This window comes from Phycodurus eques, chromosome 14 (assembly GCF_024500275.1).
Source record: "Phycodurus eques isolate BA_2022a chromosome 14, UOR_Pequ_1.1, whole genome shotgun sequence".
NCBI lineage: Eukaryota > Metazoa > Chordata > Actinopteri > Syngnathiformes > Syngnathidae > Phycodurus > Phycodurus eques.
Window position 1 is genome coordinate 23,385,055 of NC_084538.1, and position 19,711 is coordinate 23,404,765.

The 19,711-nt window shown below is 44.7% G+C and overlaps 2 protein-coding genes across 2 annotated transcripts in view; both read right to left on the reverse strand.

Annotated features, from left to right (window-relative positions):
* gabrg1 (gamma-aminobutyric acid type A receptor subunit gamma1) overlaps positions 1-14,961 on the reverse strand; it is a 60,922-nt gene extending 45,961 nt beyond the window's left edge. Inside the window, exons 1-3 of the mRNA XM_061695853.1 lie at positions 14,745-14,961; positions 5,878-6,038; positions 5,456-5,523 (exon numbers count right to left, since the gene is read on the reverse strand). Of these exons, the coding sequence (XP_061551837.1) occupies positions 5,456-5,523; positions 5,878-6,038; positions 14,745-14,797 (282 nt within the window). The 5' untranslated portion in view covers positions 14,798-14,961. The remainder of the gene's footprint in view (positions 1-5,455; positions 5,524-5,877; positions 6,039-14,744) is intronic.
* The window catches only part of gabra2a (gamma-aminobutyric acid type A receptor subunit alpha2a), a 96,112-nt gene continuing 82,332 nt past the window's right edge, over positions 5,932-19,711 (reverse strand). The window contains exon 10 of the mRNA XM_061695852.1: positions 5,932-6,038. Coding sequence (XP_061551836.1) covers positions 6,018-6,038 — 21 coding nt within the window. The 3' untranslated portion in view covers positions 5,932-6,017. The remainder of the gene's footprint in view (positions 6,039-19,711) is intronic.

Genomic DNA, 19,711 nt, shown 5'->3' on the forward strand with positions numbered 1-19,711 from the left:
TAAGCGTACTGTACCACACAATCTGTCACGATGGGGTTTTTTGAAGGCAAGGAAGGCAAGGCAAAAGCGTGGAGGACCCAAGTGCAGGGAAGCAGGGAGACAACGCAGTAGAATCAAAAAATTATATTTGATTCCAAAAACAAAGGAACACAAGGATCATGGAAAAATCTAAATACTAAATTAACAAAGTTCAAAATCTAAACACAAAGTAACAAAGAAACACTTGAGTAAACCCAAAACAAGAAACATAACATGACTGGTGAAATAACTGAGCGGCACAAGTGGCAACTATGACGTGACACAGACAGAGACAATGACATACTACAATAACAATGACCCGACCAGGACTGAAAGAAGCCAGGGAACTAAATACACATAAATTGACAAGACAAAAAGGAACACATGGACAAGACACGAGTGGCTGGAGAGAGCTGATTGGTCAACAAGGGAGAAGGTTGACGAGAACAGGTGGATACAATAACTAAATAAGCACACAAGACATGAAAAACATGGAACACAGGAAAACATGAAACAAAACCAAACACAACCCAAACCAAAACACAGAGCATGACATCATCATTTGTTTTGGGGTTTTATGACTTCATGTGATAGCTTAGTGAATAGCATGGTGTCTCTTGTCTTATCCCCCGCCTGTTCTTGGTTATTACGATACTTGTCTAAAAGTGTAGTTTATTCGCGATCATGCAGGCAATAATTAGTGACTTATGCTGCGCTGACAATAAACGCAAGGCACACATTCACCTCCATGGCTTGGCATCGTATTTAGCTGTATTAGCTGTAGCTCGTAGGTAGCTTGTGCAGCGCAAAATGGCAAGCAACAAGCACTCCACCCACGAACAGTGGAAAGCAGCGAGGTTGGGCGACAATAGGGATGGTCCATATGGGCTAGTAGCCGCGAGCATGATGACAGAAAAGGCACGCGGTTCTTGAAATTCATCGCGGCAGGCAAATTTGAAATATTACAGTAAAAAAGACGTTAATCTTTGTTATTAATGTGTTTTTATATTACTGGTATTTTGTTGAATGTATGTGTTATTTAACATTTATGCTTATTTCACATTTACGGCATTCTCTCATTATCAAAACGTGAGCGTAGGGTGTGTGTAATAAAGTGACCTGCCAGTCAATTCAACTGGATATTCAGCAAATCTCTATAGGGCATTGCTTGTTAATACTAAATGATTCTTTACTCTGAGGTGTAGACACTTGCGCCGGCCATCAGTGTTCAACAAGTGACATGTTATTTCAGTTTCCCGTTTTATTTCAGTTAAAAAAGTATTTCGGTTCGAAACTGAAAATGCATTTTTGGGCTATTTTCGGCTGAAATTTCGGTGCATCACTAATACACGTACACGCACACACACACACACACACACACACACACACCTAACACACACACACATTTGGCGGCGGAGTGTTTTCAGAGTGCTTAGCAGAGGTGGGTAGAGTAGCCAAATATTGTACTCAAGTAAGAGTACTGTTACTTTCGAATAATATGACTCAAGTAAAAGTGAAAAGTAGTCATCAAAGTGCTCGAGAGGATGGTCCGTCGGGTAGTTGAATCTCAGAGTCAGGAGGAGCAGTGTGGTTTTCGTCCTGGCCTTGGAACAGTGGACCAGCTCTTCACCCTCGGCAGGGTCCTCGAAGTTGCATGGGAGTTCGCCCAACCAGTCTCCATGTTGTTTTGTGGACTTGGAGAAGGCGTTTGACCGTGTCCCTTGGGCAGTCCTATGGGGGTGCTTCGGGAGTATGGGGTACCGAACCCCCTGATACGGGCTGTTCGGTCCCTGTACGACCAGTGTCAGAGTTTTGTCTGCATTGCCGGCAGTAAGTCGGACTCGACTTACTGCCGGCAGGGTTGGATTCTGCCAAGGCTGCCCTTTGTCACCGATTCTGTTCATAACTTTTATGGACAGAATTTCTAGGCGTAGCCAAGGCGTAGAGGGGGTCCGGTTTGGTGGCCCCAGCATTGCATCTCTGCTTTTTGCAGATGATTTGGTTCTGTTGGCTTCATCGAGCCATGATCTCCAACTCTCACTGGAGCGGTTCGCAGCCAAGTGGGAAGCGGCTGGGATAAAAATCAGGACCTCCAAATCGGAGACTATGGTCCTCAGTCGGTAAAGGATGGCATGCCCTCTCCAGGTCGGGGATGAGATTCTGCCCCAAGTGGAGGAGTTCAAGTATCTTGGGTTCTTGTTCACGAGTGAGGAAAGAATGGAACGGGAGATCGACAGGTGGATCGGTGCAGCGTCTGCAGTGATGCGGACTTTGTATCGATCCGTTGTGGTAAAGAAGGAGCTAAGCCGGAATGCGAAGCTCTCCATTTACCCGTCGATCTACGTTCCTACCCTCACCTATAGTCACGGGCTGTGGGTCAAGAACAAGATACTGGATACAAGCGGCCGAAATGAGTTTCCTCCGCAGGGTGTCCGGGCTCTCCCTTAGACAACGGGTGAGAAGCTCGGTCATCCAGGAGGAGCTCAGAGTAGAGCCGCTGCTTCTCCACATTGAGAGGAGCCAGATGAGGTTGCTTGGGCATCTGATTCGGATGCCTCCCGGACGCCTCCCCGGTGAGGTGTTCCGGGCACATCCCACCAGGAGGAGACCCGGTGACGGCCCAGGACACGCTGGAGATACTATCTCTCCCAGCTGGCCTCAGAACGCCTTATCCGATGTCCTGCGACCCGACATCGGATAAGCTGAAGAAAATGGATGGATGGAGTCATTTTGATTGGCTCGCGAAGGCTACCTACGCGGTCATGTGACTGCCTTGTGTCGTCTGATTGGTGAATTGAGGTCAAATGACATTAGTGATCCCGTTTGAGTGGTGCAACGAGCACCCTACGCAGAAATCGAAGATGGAGTATAAAAATAGATGCGCACATGCAAGAATGATTAAATAAAAGTACCAAACGGCATGTCGATCATTGTAACAGAGTAAAATTATTGGTCATTCTTCACATAAATACTCAAGTCAAAGTAAAAAGTATGGTGCATTTAAAGTACTCTGACAAGTACAGTTTATGGAAAATGTTACTTGAGTATTTTCTCTAGGCACTTCGGTTTCCGCCCACATCCCAAAAACATGCATGATTTGGAGACTCTAAATTGCCCGTAGGCATGACTGTGAGTGCGAATGGTTGTTTGTTCCTATGTGCCCTGCGATTGGCTGGCAACCAGTTCAGGGTGTACCCCGCCTCCTGCCCGATGACAGCTGGGATAGGCTCCAGCACGCCCACGACCCTAGTGAGGAGAAGCGGCTCAGAAAATGGATGGATGGATGGGTTACTTGAGTAAATGTAACTGAGTAAATGCATCACGTCACTACCAACCTCTGGAGCTAAGCAACCGGTTCCAAATATGGGCAAGCTCACACCAGACCGCCGCTGTCCCTGACAAAGCCGAAGAAAGTCTGGACACTCTTTGAACTCACCACACTGCGCCTCATTGGCAATGGTCATCTTTACATGGTTTGGACACCATGTTGTTTCCATTCCGAGCATTGCCTTGCATTAGCCTCAGACCATTTTTGGCCTTTTTAAGTGGATTTTTGGCGATTCTTGGCGATTTTCGGTAAAATGCTTGGTTGTGTGGTAGTAGGCTGTTTCACACATCCCAGATAAGCCAAGTGGATGCATTGTTACCATCCATCCATCCATTTTCTGTACCGCTTATCCTCACTAGGGTCGTGGGTATGCCTGAGCCTATCCCGGCTATCTTCGGGTGAGAGGCGGGGTACACCCTGAACTGGTTGTCAGCCAATCGAAGGGCACATATAAACAAACAACCATTTGTACTCACATTCACACCTATGGGCAAGTTAGTCTTCAATAAACCTACCATGCATGTTTTGGGATGTGGGAGGAAACCAGAGTTCCCGGAGAAAACCCACGTAGGCACGGGGAGAACATGCAAACTCCACAAAGGCAGGGCTGGGATTTGCACCACCTTCCTCAGAACTGTGAGGCAGATGTGCTAACCAGTCGAACACTGTGCTGTGTGTGTGTGTATACACACACAGACACACACAAAGACACACACACACACACACACACACACAGTATATATATATGGCGGCCGACTGGTTAGCACATCTGCCTGAGGTCCAGGGTTCAAATTCGGCCTCCCTGAGTGGAGTAGCTGCTGGAATTTGTCTGAAGTTAGAGGAAGCACATTACGCATAATTAATTTACCTTCATTTACTCCTCCCAGAAGTTCAAAATGAAGTGTTTGGCAATTCAGCTCATATGGGAGACGCAATTTGCGGTGTACCCGATTTGTAGATCAGCTTCCATAGCTGTCTGTGTAAAAATTTGCGTCCATTTGTGGCATGTGCAAACCTTCAGGCCCATAGTCTCTGCATTTAACCTATGAATGTATGAATGACTGACTGAATGAATTAGTGTTTTATTTCAAACAGGTACTCACCATATTAAGTTACATACCCTGATCACTGTTATTGATAATGTTTTCAGACTAAGGAGAGATTAAAAGCTCCTGCTAAATGGTTGTTTTTATTTTATTAGGAAGAGCATTAAACGTAATGTTTTCACTTGTATGACAGTTCAGAACGTTAAAAGGCATGGTGCAGTGAGTCTTGATTAAATATAACTTTCCACCTCCCTGTGTATGCTTCACGTACATCACTCTTTATCCATGTTTAGGGTGAATTCTACTATAATATTCAAGACTGCATAAATGGAGACAAGTGAAGATCAAGTCTTTGGAGTCCAGGCCAGTCAAAATTGAGACTGAGGCAATGCCAGATGAGTCAAGACCAAGGCCATGAGATGAAAACTTGTTTAAAGCTGGTTTTATATCCACTGTAGAAATCTTCAAAATAGCAGAGGAAGGACGATGGAATGAAAACTTCCAGCAGCTGAAAATCAACCTGCGCACCATCTATCCATCCATTTTCTGTAGCGCTTATCCTCACTAGGGTCGCAGGCGTGCTGGAGCCTTTCCCAGCTATCTTCGTGCGAGAGGCAGGGTAGACCCTGCACTGGTCGCCAGCCAATCGTAGGGCACATATAAACAAACAGCCATTCATACTCACATTCACACCTACGGGGAATTTAGAGTCTTCAATCAACCTACCACGCATGTTTTTTGGATGTGGAAGGAAACGGGAGTACCCGGAGAAAACCCACGCAGGCACAGGTAGAACATGTAAACTGCACACAGGCGAGGCCGGGATTTGAACCCCAGTCCTCAGAACTGTGAGTCAAATGTGCTAACCAGTTGTCCACCGTGCCACCCCTGCGCACTATGGCAGTAATAATGTTATAATGTTACTTAAAAAAAGTGCTTGTGCATTTAATAAAGGATTTTATGATGGTGACAGTTTATTCCAAACACTATAACTAATGAGAGTCGGCTCATGGTCGCATTTAGACAAACCACTATACATGAAAAAGAGAAGAAACAGCCTCACCATGTTGATAGGGTCGACTGGTCCAATGCTGTTGACATACACTGCTGTTTCAATCACCGTTGGCCTCACTAAAGAAATCAGAGTATTTGTAATAATTACACGTATACTGTAGGAATTACAGTGTTTTTACTTTCAGTATATCACACTGCATAAATGTCATGTTTCAATAATTATAATATATATATATATAATTATAATTTCAATAATATGTCTTAACAATTGATTTGTCACAAGATATTTTAACTTTATTTGAAATTCCACTTTGTACTGTATTTATTGTTTCAGGTATACAATATATACCTTCTGGCTTTTTTAACCATGTGCATTTCATGTGTTTTATGAAATTGCATTGTCCCCTTTCAAATAAACTGATTTAAAAAAATAAAATAAAAAAATGAATAAATAGGATGTGTTTTACTTGCCCCCAATGTCAGGTCGTAGTTTGTTGTCATAGCCTTGCAGAAGTTTATTAAGTATCATTGTCACATCACTTTCATAGACCTTAGGAGATAACACCCAGGTCTTATTAATGGGTACATCTTCATAGTCCTCCTCCTCTTGTCTACCAGGCTGAAGAGCTGCACTGCAAAGGACCAAGAAAATGAAGACAAAATTTTTTTAATACCGTAAATAATACAAACTATAGGAGCTACTGTATGTGCTTATTTCAGTGAGTAATACAAGAACTAAAAGCTTCATCGCACAAACATGTCGTGGTACCATATTATGGGATGTTACTACCAGTTTCCTCTACAGATGAAATACTATGTTCTGTAGAATTTAACTTTGGAGTTGGCCAGTCTAAAACAATGTGCACATTCTTTAAATATTACATGATTGACAAAATGATAAAATTTTTGTAATGTTTATTACTTTGTGAAAAACTATCCATCCATCCATTTTCTTCATCTTATGCGGGGTCAGGTCGTGGGGGCATCAGCCTAAGCAGGGAAGCCCAGACTTATCCTTTTCCCAGCCCAGCTCTTCCGGGGGCATGCTGAGGCATTCCCAAGCCAACCAGGAGGTACAGTCTTTCCAGCATGACTTAGGTCATCCCAGGGGTTTTCTCCTGGTGGTAGGTGCCTGGTACATCTCACCATGGAGAGCAGATTCGAACCAGATTCCCTAGCCACCCCATATGGCTCCTCTCAATGCAAAGGAGCAGCGGCACTACTCTGTGCCCCTCTGTGAATGACCAAGCTTTTCACCCTATCTTAAAAGGAGAGCCTGGACACTCAGCGGAAGGAATTCATTTCAGCTACTTGTATCTGTGATCTTGTTCTTTCAGTCGTGACCTTGATCAACATCGAGAGATTTGCCTTTTGGCACAGCACATTTTCACCACGGCAGATGAATGAAGAGTCTGTATCACTGCAGACACTGCATAAATCCATCTGTCGAGCTCCCACTCCATTTATTCACTCATGAATAAGACTCCAAGATACTTAATTTACTCATCATGGGGCAGGATCTCATCCTCGACCCGGAGAGTGCGCTCCACCCTTTACTGTCTGAGAACCATGGCCTCAGATTTGGAGGTACTCGTTCTCATCCCAAACGCTTTACACTCGGCTACAAACTGTTCTAGCAAGAGTTGAAGATTGTGGCTTGACGAAGCCAACGGAACCACATCATCTGCAAAAAGCAGGGAAGTAATACTGAGGTCAGCAAACAAGCCAATGCCTCGGCTGTGCCCAGAAATTCTGTCCATAAACAACAGAATTGGTGACAAAGGCTGGCCCTGATGGGGCCAAAACCTCACTGGAAACAAATCTGACTTACTGCTGGTAATGCAGCCAAAACTCTTGAGACTGGTTGTAAACCCCACGCCTACACCCGTCTCTCTTGGCATTGTGAAGCCGAGTACTAGAGCTCCATTCAAAGTTTGAAAAATGCTTTGCTGCCATTTTCAACCTCAAGTAACTCAGTGAAGTCTCTTTAAGAGGCACCGTTTGAGAGAAGAACTTTGAACACAGTGGCGGTCTATCTCAGCAGGACAAGAAACGTCACACACTGGGCCCAGGTGATCGTCAGAGGATAGCTACAAAGGTGAGATAGAACTTAAATGTGTAGTATAAGTCTTTTCAATGTATTTTATCACCGTAGTGCTATATTGCAACAAAGTGAGGAACAATGCTATTAAATGATAGATAGATGGATTGATAGATTGATGACTGTAGCGTATATTGTTTTGGATAAAGTAGAAAAACATAAGCCGGAAACGACGCCTGCGTCACTTCCCGTTTAGCGTGATTTTAAGTCTAAGCGTTAAAATCAAATTATTTTATCTCGAAAAGGGGCACCACGTCTCTTTTTAGATGTGTAAAACTTCAGGACAAAGTGACGAAAAACCTCTCGTAATCTGAAGGTTGCTACAGGAATTAGATAAGAGTTCTCAATAACCAGAGGTCTTTTGTCAAACCCAAACACACACAAATAATACAGGTAGTGTATTTTTATGGACATTTTAATGAGATCTACCAGGGGAATCTACAGGGGAACAATACAGGGGGAAAAAAATCAAAACAAAGGACAGACAAACATTGGTAGGAGGAGGCTGAACTGATGTGAAGGTGGAAGGAGCGTGTGGTGCATATAGCTGGGAGTTCCTGTTGTCGTTAATTTAAACCCAAATATGCACTAATCTGTACTTTTAGTAGACCGCAAGTTGGATTTACGTGCGTGGAACACAATTTAGGCAGGCTGGTCGATCTCCTGAATGTTTGGCCAGTCCGGTCCGCACGGGGAACGGGTGGATTTGGTGGAAAAAGGCGGAAGGAAAAAGGAAAAACAACAAAAAGAATTCCAAGGCAGGGCGGCCGGAGCCCGGGTGTCACTGTTCTCAAGACACTCGGAGCGGACGTGCGCCGCCCACTTCCTTCCGAACGGAGCTTTCCCGTGAGCTGCCCAAGCACCCGTAAGGATAGCTCAGGAGCGCACTGGCGGGGCGCCCTGCGGCGGGGAAGAGTCCGATGTGTCCTCCCCACCTCGTGGTGAGGGGTGGGGCTTCCTGGCTGAGCCAGTCTTCAGCAAATTGGTCGAACAAGCGCGCCCAACAAAGTGGGATAAAATATTAATTATTGGATTGAAGATAACAAGACCAGTTTCCAGCTTTGCAGTGTCATGCGCACATCCTCTTTAATCCCTGTAATGAATGTTTCAATTGTATGTGGTTGTTGAGAACACTATAATAGTTGCAATGTGGCATTTTGTGTTGTGTGGGATGAAATGTCTCATTTGACAAACAGATTTTACATCCGACATTAAAATTTGTAGAAATATAATCACTCGTGGCGCTGTTGTGATGGTAATACTGGGAAGGTTAATGCAAAGTTCTTAAAATATCATACATCATTCAAATTCGGTGCAGATTGTGATTATTTTTCCCGGAGTTGCAGTAGTTTTCACCACCTGTGGGTGTCACTCGTGCGCCTCCCATTGTCCCAGACAAAAGGAGCAAATGACACTGTGGCTTCATGGGGAACCACCGACCAGCGGGTTTCTCACCTTCTTGGTCATCGAGCCAGTGTCCCAAAAAATAAGTCTTTGTTGGTGAGACTCTTCAGGCTGGCTGGGGGTGAAAGTTAATTAACTTAGCGTCCGAGTGAGAAACCAATGTCCGTGTCTCAGCTTTGATGAGCTCCTTCGGACTGGCTGGTAATTCATTTAGCATCCGTGTGCTGAGTCTCCCGTGCTTCTCCTTTGATAAGTGGACCAGGCTTTCCTTAGATGTCTTGTGTACGCAGACGGGTTCAGCGGGGCAGCCAAGGCAGGTATGCGGAACAGCACGAGATTGGGGTTGCTGGGTGCCATCTGGTTAATGGCGTGTCCGTTACAATGACAGAAAGTAAAATTTGAATGTCATACCAGCAATCAATGTATCCGTAATGCATCCGTAATCAATGTGGTCACCACTAATCTCGTGGTGACAATGAATACCACATTTTAAACAGAATAGCTGTGTCATCAATTATTTCCTTCCATTACGTGGCTCTAATTCAAATTCATTGACGGAATGTAAACTTATTAATGTGTTTTGACGTTGATTAATACAGAATAGTTGAACGCCTAAACCTCATAACTATTTTGAGGTTAATTAAGGGACTGTTTGGGGTATATTTGACAAAAAAGAATATCAATCAATCCATTCTCCGTACCACTTATCCTCATGAGGGCAACAGGCGTGCTGGAGCCTATCCCAGCTATCTTTGGGCGAAAGGCGGGGTGCACCCTGAACTAGTCGCCAGCCATTCAGAGGGCACATATAAACAAACAACCGCTTGCAGTCACATTCACACCTATGGGCAATTTAGTCTTCAATTAACCTACAATGAATGTTTTTGGAATGTGGGAGGAAACCGGACTATATGGAGAAAACCCACGCAGGCACAGGGAGAACATGCAAACTCCACACAGGCAAGGCCGGATTTTAACCCGGGTCCTCAGAACTGTGAGGCAGTTAAAAATGGGAAAATAAAAAAGCGATGGGTTGACTTTGTGAAAACACGCAGATGGCAAGCTGAACAAGAGCAACACCACCCGACTCCGCAGTGCGCATTTTACAACGGATAGTTTTGTAAACTTTCACCAGAGACAGCATAAAGTAGTTTCATGGGAAACTTGATACTAGTGAATGGGGCAGCGCCGACTGTCTAACGACCCGGGATTCCTCCTTCCATCATGCTGTCGTCAGGTGCCGTGTTCGGCTGTGACATTATCTCACTCCAGATTTTAATGCACCACACCACTCTGGGGCCACTTATACACAGGGTAGGGCCAATGACTGGCAATCGGGGACCTGGCAGTAATAGTAACGGGGGGATGTGGGTTCTCACTAGGCTCATTGTGGTCCTCCTGTGGCCGGGCCCCTCTGGCTGGATGGCTGCTTGGAGTGGGAGCTCCCCTCTCATGCTCCGTGGCTGCTTTCCGGATTGCCCCCCTTATCGTTCCCTTGTCAGGCGCCCCTATCCGGCCTCCTTTCCACCAAACGGGTGGACATCGTCTCACCTTCGGGCTGGGACTGGCGACATTGTGGGTCTAGCGGGTTGGTGGGGGCGTCTCGCTCTCCTGGGGGTGGGGCTGGGGTCGGTGCGTGTGGCAAGGGTGGGGGATGGCGTTGGGTCCCTGCAGCCTCCTCCGGTTGGACAGTTTTCGGGGCGCCTCGATGGGGCCAGTGGACCACCCTGGATCCCTCGGTGTTGGAAGTGTCCAGTCACCTAGCCGCTCTCGGGTGGACTCCTGGGCTCGACCCCGCCTCTCGATTGGATGGGGTGGGGTCCTCAGCCCCCGCGGTGCAGGCACAGCAAATACAGGACACTCCTGACGGTTATTGTGTATGCGAAAGTGTGTCAATTCACTTGCATGTGTCTGCAGACACACACCTGGGACTTATTCGCTGGGTGTGGGGCCGCTCACTCATTGCGACAAATAATTTATAACTATGCAAATTTCTTGAATATCCCCTCACTTACACTCTGGTCCTACAGATGTTGAGAATTTTCTTCAGTTGTACAGCCGGGTCCATGACCCCTGTCCTGCATGCTTCCCCTCCTGTCCAATTCTATCCTATATTGTCCTGTCCTTCCCTCACAGGGTGTAGCACTACTGACCCATACAACACTCGAATCCAATGTGTCATTGTACTACTTATATAATGCTTTACTTTCCTCATCTTGTTTACAGCTAGTGCTTTGTCTTTTGTTGTCTTCTTTTCTTCTATTTAGTTACCTTTTCACTCTCTCTTCTTTGTTTTTTCCTGTCACTCCCCTTTAAAAACTTCGTTCTGTTCGACTGAACGACTATAATTCTCAATAAATATCCGGCATAAAAGGATAAAGCTCTTCCTTTCTGCTTGACCTAACAGCCGAAGAGGACAAAAAAAAAAAAAAAGCTGCCGTGTACGGCTGTGAAGTCATCAACAACAACAAGGTGAAGTGACTTGTGTCGTTATTTTTATTATTATAATCCACAATAAACATTAAATTTTGAGCCTCCTAACATGAATTTACATCGGAGAAGCTGTCACCCCCTCAGTATATTTGATTCATTTTGGAGCATCCATTCGACACACCCATAGTTGTGGCCCGTATTATTCAAGTTTTGAAGCCTGATTTTATATACCAAGCGATTTTTTTTTTCCATTGAAATTTGGCAGGCTTGTTAACATTACTCTTCTCTGTGGTGTGTCGAATTTACATGACATTTTTTGGGCCTGTTTAGTGCTACTTTAAACAAATAGACACATTTTAAAAAAGGACATACTATAGCATATGTCTCATGAATGGTTTTACTGGACATTGTGATACATCTAATTTAACCTTACAAGCAGTATTATGCACTGCACTTCAAATTCTCTGGACTGTTCTACAGCACCTGTATTTGATTTGTGGATGATTGTTCATCTATTAGAAAGTTAATGCATTTTTAATTGTACTTTTATGGTGAGTTTTTATTCCACAATAATTATTGTGATTTTTTTTTTTTTATCTCACACTTGACAAATATCCCGAATTAAAAAAGAAAAATACAACTAATATGGAACCTAAGAGAAACTTAAAATAAAATGAAGCATTTTTGAAAAAAAAAAAGTAACCCTAATAAAAACTAACAAAGAAGCTCTAAAAATAATTAAAACTAACTGAATTTGAAAAAGTCAAAACAATATAAAAACTAACTATTATGGAAAATCCAAAATTATTATAACCCTGAACCAGACCATGGAAGGACACATTAAACAACTAATTCCACTTGTTTTTCCCTCGCTTTTGTTAATCGTTCGGCCATGGAGGCATGTCCATTACTTAGTGTATGGTCATTGATACAAAAAATAACAACTCAGACTTATGTGGAAGATATTATTACAATACTATATACAACTCCAATTCCGATGAAGTTGGGACATTGTGTTAAACATAAATAAAAACAGAATACAATGATTAGCAAATCATGGTCAACCTATATTTAATTGAATAGACTACAAAGACAAGATATTTAATGTTCAAATTGATAAACTTTATTGTTTCTAGCAAATAATCCTTAACTAATTTTATGGCTGTCACTGATGGTGTAGTGGTACACTCGCCTGACTTTGGTGCAGGCAGCGTGGGTTCAGTTCCCACTCAGTGACGTTGTGAATGTAAGTGCGAATGGTTGTCCGTGTCTGTATGTGCCCTGCGACTGACTGGCGACCAGTTCAGGGTGTAGTCCGCCTTTCGCCCGAAGTCAGCTGGGATAGGCTCCAGCGTCCCGCGACCCTATCCAGGATAAGCGATGTTGAAAATGAATGGATAATTTTATGGCTGCAACACGTTCCAAAAAAGCTGGGACATGTAGCAAAAAAGACTGAGAAAGTTGAGGAATGCTCATCAAACACCTGTTTGGAACATCCCACAGGTGAACAGTCTAATTGGGAACAGGTGGGTGCCATGATTGGGTATAAAAGGAGCTTCCCTGAATTGCTCAGTCATTCACAAGCAAAGATGGGGTGAGTGAACAAGTGCGTGAGAAAATAGTTGAACAATGACAATGTTCCTCAATGTACAATTGCAAGGAATTTAGGGATTTCATCATCGCACCACACGCACCACGGTTACCATCCATAATATCATCAAAAGGTTCAGAGAATCTGGAGAAATCACTGCATGTAGGCGGCAAGGCCGAAAACCAACATTGAATGACCTTCAATCCCTCAGGCGGCACTGCATCAAAAACCGACATCATTGTGTAAAGGATATCACCACATGGGCTCAGGAACTCTTCAGAAAACCAATGTCAGTAAATACAGTTCCGCGCTACATCCGTAAGTGCAAGTTGAAACTACTATGCAAACCAAAAGCCATTTATCAACAACACCCAGGAATGCCGCCGGCTTCTCTGGGCCCGAGCTCATCTAAGATGGACTGATGCAAATTGGTTCTGTGGTCCGTCCACATTTCAAATTGTTTTTGTCGTGTCGTGTCCTCCAAGCCAAAGAGGAAAATAACCATCCGGACTGTTATGGACGCAAAAGCCAGCATCTGTGATGGTATGGGGCTCTGTTAGTGCCAATGGCATGGGTAACTTAGACATCTGTGAAGGCACCATTAATGCGGAAAGGTATATACAGGTTTTGGAGAAACATATGCTGCCATCCAAGCAACATCTTTTTCATGGATGCTCCTGCTTATTTCAGCAAGACAATGCCAAACCACATTCTGCACGTGTTACAACAGCGTGGCTTCATAGTAAAAGAGTGCGGGTACTAGACTGGCCTGCCTGCAGTCCAGACCTGTCTCCCATTGAAAATGTGTGGCGCATTATGAATCATAAAATACGACAACCGGACTGTTGAACAGTTGAAGCTGTACATCAAGCAAGAATGGGAAAGAATTCCACCTACAAAGCTTCAACAATTAGTGTCCTCAGTTCCCAAACGTTTTTTGAATGTTGTTAAAAGAAAAGGTAACACAGTGGTAAACATGACCCTGTCCCAGCTTTTTTGGAACATGTTGCAATAAAGTTTATCAGTTTGAACATTAAATATCTTGCCTTTGTAGTGTATTCAATTAAATATAGGTTAAACATGATTTGCAAATCATTGTATTCTGTTTTTATTTATGTTCAACACAACGTCCCGACTTCATTGGAATTGGGGTCGTATAATGTACTGCAACCGAAACGTCATTTTCTGAAATCTTGGGGACAATATATAAACATTTTATACATACAGTGTAAATGGGAAGAAGATCACTGAGTAATCCTCAAACAACCACTGACAATGCTTTGATGAAGTCTTCCAGATTTGGTCATATTAAATGCAAATAAATGCACTGCCTATTTAATGTGTTGTGGGAAATTCGTAGAAAACAAAGAAAATTTTCGAAATTTAACATGCTTAGCTAACACACGCATACAGTATATATCAACTGTTCTTTGGGATTGCAAATTCTATAGCCACTATTTTGCATTGTCATTATGCAGTATTGTAGGCCTACTCTTACCTGGAGTCAAGCCATCATAATGTTCACTGCTGAGACGTTGTTTTCCAGGCAACGGAACTAGTAATCATATGACACTCTACAAGTGCCATAGCCAAACGCTAATGATACTCAACGATAATAAACAAAAGGATTTCACTTAAATTACCAACTGAATCCCAATCACAGACTTATTCAGGCTTTTCCATTAATAATACGGCACTATAATTGCAGACAGCAAGACGCAGCACAGTGGAGTTTTCAACCTTGACAAGCACCCAATGTTCACATGATGGAGGCACTAGGACTTAGTCATTGTGTCAGTGCACACTTACCTGAATCCAAGCACAGCACAGAGCAACCATAGGCTCATGGCTTTGTCTTGCATAGCCCGAGCGAACAGACGCTTAATTTACGACTCCGAGTCGTTTCCAAGGAAACTGAGAGGGAAATTGGGGCAGAAGTCTCTTCTAAATTCAGAAGATTCGGATTAAATGTTGCATCGGCAGGTTGAGTAAGGTACATCCACGATCTGTGTGGAGGAGGAGGAGGAGGAAGAGGAGGAGGAGGAGGAGGAGGAGGAGGAGGAGGAGGAGGAGGAGGAGGAGGGGGAGTGAGTGAGTAGCTGCTCTTCCATCTACGGTGCCTGTCGCTGCTGGATTCTCATCTAAGATTGAATCATTTAATCATGGCCTGTTAGTAGGGATGCATGGAAATTTTGCTCACCAAACGTTTTCAGCCGTAAATGGCTCAATAGGGCATTTTAGGTTTTTGGCCAAAAGACTTTTGCCACCGAAACAAAATGGACGAAAAAGGATGTTGTGATGACGCAAGCGAAAACCATAGCCAGCATGCGGTTGTTTACACTATACTGTAAACAACAACAAAATGGAGCGTCCACATTGAACCCAACCTGACCTCCTTTCCTGGCTGCACGCAAACTGGGGGGGGGGAGTCTAGGCGCTAACCTAGTTTGCTCCGATTCCACACCAGCTATGAGCTGCGCTTGCTAGCTGACAGAACACTAAACACATACTAAACACAATCCTTCCGCGGTGTGGATTCTCTCCTATAAGTAACTAATCCTCACATCCATGGCTTCTGACACATACGGATAACACTAAAGGTGGTTGAGGAGAAGCTAAGCATGTGACACACCGGGCAAGAAGCGATGCCATGCTAATTGCTAAGCTAACATGAAATGTTGAGCAGTAAAACACCAGAAAAAGTGCTTAAGTGTACAGTATACTTTTAACATAACTCTGACTGAAGCCGTGCTACAGTGGAGAGCTACCTAAACAGCAAATTAGCAGGTAAATTAATGTGTCGCGAACAGTTACACAGTAAACAAAGACACTCGCCTCAACACCGGAAATGAAATGGTTACCGCCTCCGGCCTCACCTGTGTGGAGTTTGCATGTTCTCCCCGTGCCTGCATGTGTTTTCTCGGGGTACTCTGGTTTCCTCCCACATTTCCAAAAAATGCACGGTAGGTTAATTGAAGACTGTAAATTGTCTGTAGGTACAGTATGAATGTGAGTGCGAATAGTTGTTTGTTTATATGTACCCTGCGATTGGCTGGCGACCAGTCCAGGGTGTGCCCTGCCTCCCGCCCGTAGTTAGCTGGGATAGGCTCGACATACTCGCAAACCCTAGTGAGGATAAGCGGTGAATAAAATGAATGGAAGGAAGTTTATACCCCCTCCTTGAGCCGTCACCTTATCGTGGTGGACGGGTTTGTGTATCCCAATGATCTTAGGAGCTAAGTTGTCTGGGGCTTTATGCCCCTGGCAGAGTCACTCATGCCAAACAGGTCCTATGTGAGGGACCAGACAAAGCACTTATGATGACGACAAAAAATGGGCTCAGGTTTCCCTTGCCTGGATGTGGGTCACCGGGGCCCCACTCTTGAGCCAGGTGGCTCAAGAGTGGTGGGGCTCGAAGGCGCACACCTGGTGGCCGGGCCTGCACCCGTGGGGACCGGCCGGGCACAACCCGAAAGGGTAACGTGGGTCCCCCTTCCCATGGGCTCACCACCTATGGAAGGGGCCATGGGCGTCGGGTGCAGTGCGAGCTAGGCGGTGGCCGAAGGCGGGGACCTTGGCGATCCGATCCCCGGCTACAGAAGCTGGCTCTAGGGACGTAGAATGTCACCTCTCTGGCAGGGAAGGAGCCCGAGCTGGTGTGTGAGGTCGAGAAGTTCCGACTAGATATAGTCGGACTCGGCTCCATGCACAGCTTGGGCTCTGGTACCAGTCGTCTCGAGAGGGGACAGACAGGCACGAAGAGACGGTCTGGAGGTCGAGTCTTGTGGTCTGGTTGGTCTCACTGGGCTGCCTTAACCACTCGTTGGATCTCCCAGGTAGCAGCCCCAACAAGACAGGAGGAGAGAAGGATGGGTTCAGGCTCCACAGAGCCGGAGGGAGGTGAATGGAAGCGAGAGAGGTCATCTGGCTTGGTGTTGCGAGACCCTGGGCGAAAGGAGAGGCTGAAATTAAAGCGGCTGAGGAATAGTGCCCAGCGAGCTTGGCGGAAGTTTAGCCGCTTTGCAGTGCGGAGATAGGTGAGGTTCTTGTGACCTGTCCAAATAATGAAAGGATTTCCTGAACCCTCCAACCAGTGCCTCCATCCTTCCAAGGCTCATACAATTGCCAGCCGCTCACGATTACCAACCTTGTAGTTACATTCGGCGGGTGACATGAAAATAAGGCGCAGGGGTGTAGTTTCTTGGTCTTGGGGTGCCGCTGGGAGAGGACTGCTCCAGCTCCGGTGTCTGAGGCATCAACCTCAACCACGAACTGGACGGAGGGGTCAGGTTGTTTCAGGATAGGGACACTGATGAACAGTTCTTTGAGGCGGTTGTAAGCTTGGGAAGCAGCAGGTGTCCATTGAAACGAGGAGTTGGTAGAGGTAAGGTTAGTGAGGGGAACGGCCACCTTTCTGTAGTCCCTGATGAATCTGCTGTAGAAGTTTGCAAAACCCAGGCAGCGTTGCAGCTCTTTGTGGGTGGAGGGGATGGGCCAGTTGGGGACTGCCTCAATTTTGGATGGGTCTGGTTGTAGTTGTCCCTTAGCAATGATGTATCCCAAAAAGTCTACAGCGGTGAGATGGAATTCACCATTTATTTATTTTTAACGGTGATGTCGTTGAGTCCACAGAAGTCAATTCAGGGGCGGAGAGTAGAATTTTCTTCCGAACAAAGAAGAAACCTGCCCTCAAGGGGGAAGAGGAGGGCCGGATAAGTCAAGAGGCTAGGAATTCACGGACGTAATTCTCCATGGCAATTTTTTCAGGGCGGGAAAGGTTGAAGAGGTGACAAGAGGGGCTCCAGAAAAGAGGTCGATGGTGCAGTCATAAGGGCGGTGGGGCAGAAGAGATAAGGCCAAATCCTTGGGGAAAACTTGGTACTCTTCAGGAAACAGGGAGAGATTGAGTGATGATCCCAGTGGCTGAGGTTCACTGGAGTCTTGGAATGAAGAGTGAAGACAATGAGAGTGGCAATAATGGCTCCAACCAGTAATTGACAGGTGGGTCCAGCCGATAGTGGGATTGTGTCTTTTTAGCCAGGGAAGTCCAAAGACTAATGGGGTTTCTGGACCGGGGATGACGAGCAGTTGGAGTGTTTCACGGCAGTTGCCAGAGATGAGGAGGGTGATATGAGTGGGGGGTGATGAGGTGTCTGATGGGGCTTCTGTAGACAGCGGGTTTACTGGGGGAGATTGTGCCCGCAGAGGGTGCAAGACTGCGGGATCGGCTCTCTCTTTCTCTACCCGGCTCTCTCTTTCTCTATCCCTCTCATGAAGACGATTGTCAGACTTAAACTCCAGGTTGTCATCTCTCGTACTATACACAAATAGCGCTAATCCTACCTCACTGACAGAACTTGTAAGGTAAGTCTAGTTCAAAAAGTGATTTTAGAAATCTGAAAGCAGACCTTTGTATGTTACATAAGTCACAAATAAATAGTGGAACAGAGTTCATGATTCGTAAACATCAGTGGCGATGAAAATGTGACATTGTGATTTCCTAAACTTGCAGAGATTTAAAGAAATAAAGTGTTGATTATTGATATTTATCTGATTCCTAAATCATTGTTAATAAATACATTGAGAAATCATTAACCTGCTCAATGTCTTCAATCATAATGTCTATGCATATTTATTAATAATATATAATTGAAGGTAATTTGAACTAATTTGTTATTTCACAAATGTGTATCAAACTGGTAGCCCTTGGCATTAATCAGTATAAAGAAGTAGCTCTTGGTTTCAATAAGCTTGGTGACCCCTGTAATAAAGATTCAGGGAATCTGGAGAACTCTTAGCACGTAACCGGCAAGCCCGAAAACCAAAATTGAATGGTTTTGACCTTCGACACCTTATGGGCAGCACTGCATTGAAAACCGATATCGTTGTGTAAAGGATATTGCCACGTTGGCCCAGGAATACTTCTGAAAACCATTGTCAGTTAACACAGTTTGTCGCTACATCTCCAAATACAAGTTAAAACTCTATCAGGCAAAGCTAAACTCATATATCAACAACCCAGAAAGGCCGCCAGCTTCTCTGGGCCTGAGCTCATCTGAGATGGACTGACACAAAGTCGAAAAGTGTGTTGTGGTCTGATGAGTCCACATTTCCAAATTGTTTTTGGAAATCATGGATGCCATGTCCTCAGGGCCAAAGAGTAAAAGGACCATCAGGATTGTTATCAGCGCAAAGTTCAAAAGCCAGCTTCTGTGATGGTTTGGGGGTGTGTTAGTGCCCAGGCATTGTATAACTTAAACATCTGTGAAGGCACCATTAATGCTTAAAGGTAGATTAAGGTTTTGGAGCAACATATGTTGCCATATATGTGTAGTGTATATTGGCGTTGGATAAAACGTAATGTTTTTAAGAAATTTGTCGAAGGTGACCCCCTGCGTTCACTTCCGGTTTAGTCCGATAGACATTTAATGTTAAAGTCAAACTAATTTTGTCTCGAAAGGGCACCATGTCTCTTTTTCATCTGTACAAAATTTAGGAAAAAGTGACGAAAAACCTCTTATCAGTCTCATAATCTGAAGCTTGATACATTTAGGATATACGTGTCATAGATTACAGAGGTTTCATCATTAAACTCAAAACGCACACAAAACATGGACACACAAACGTGGAATTTTATAGAATATTTATTGAAATCTATGAGGAATCTATAGGCAAACACACAGAGGGGTCTAACGACAGAAAGAAAATAACACTAAGGGTAAACAAAAAGGGAAGATAGGACTGTGTGTTGCTGGACTAAAAATGAACGTGAATAG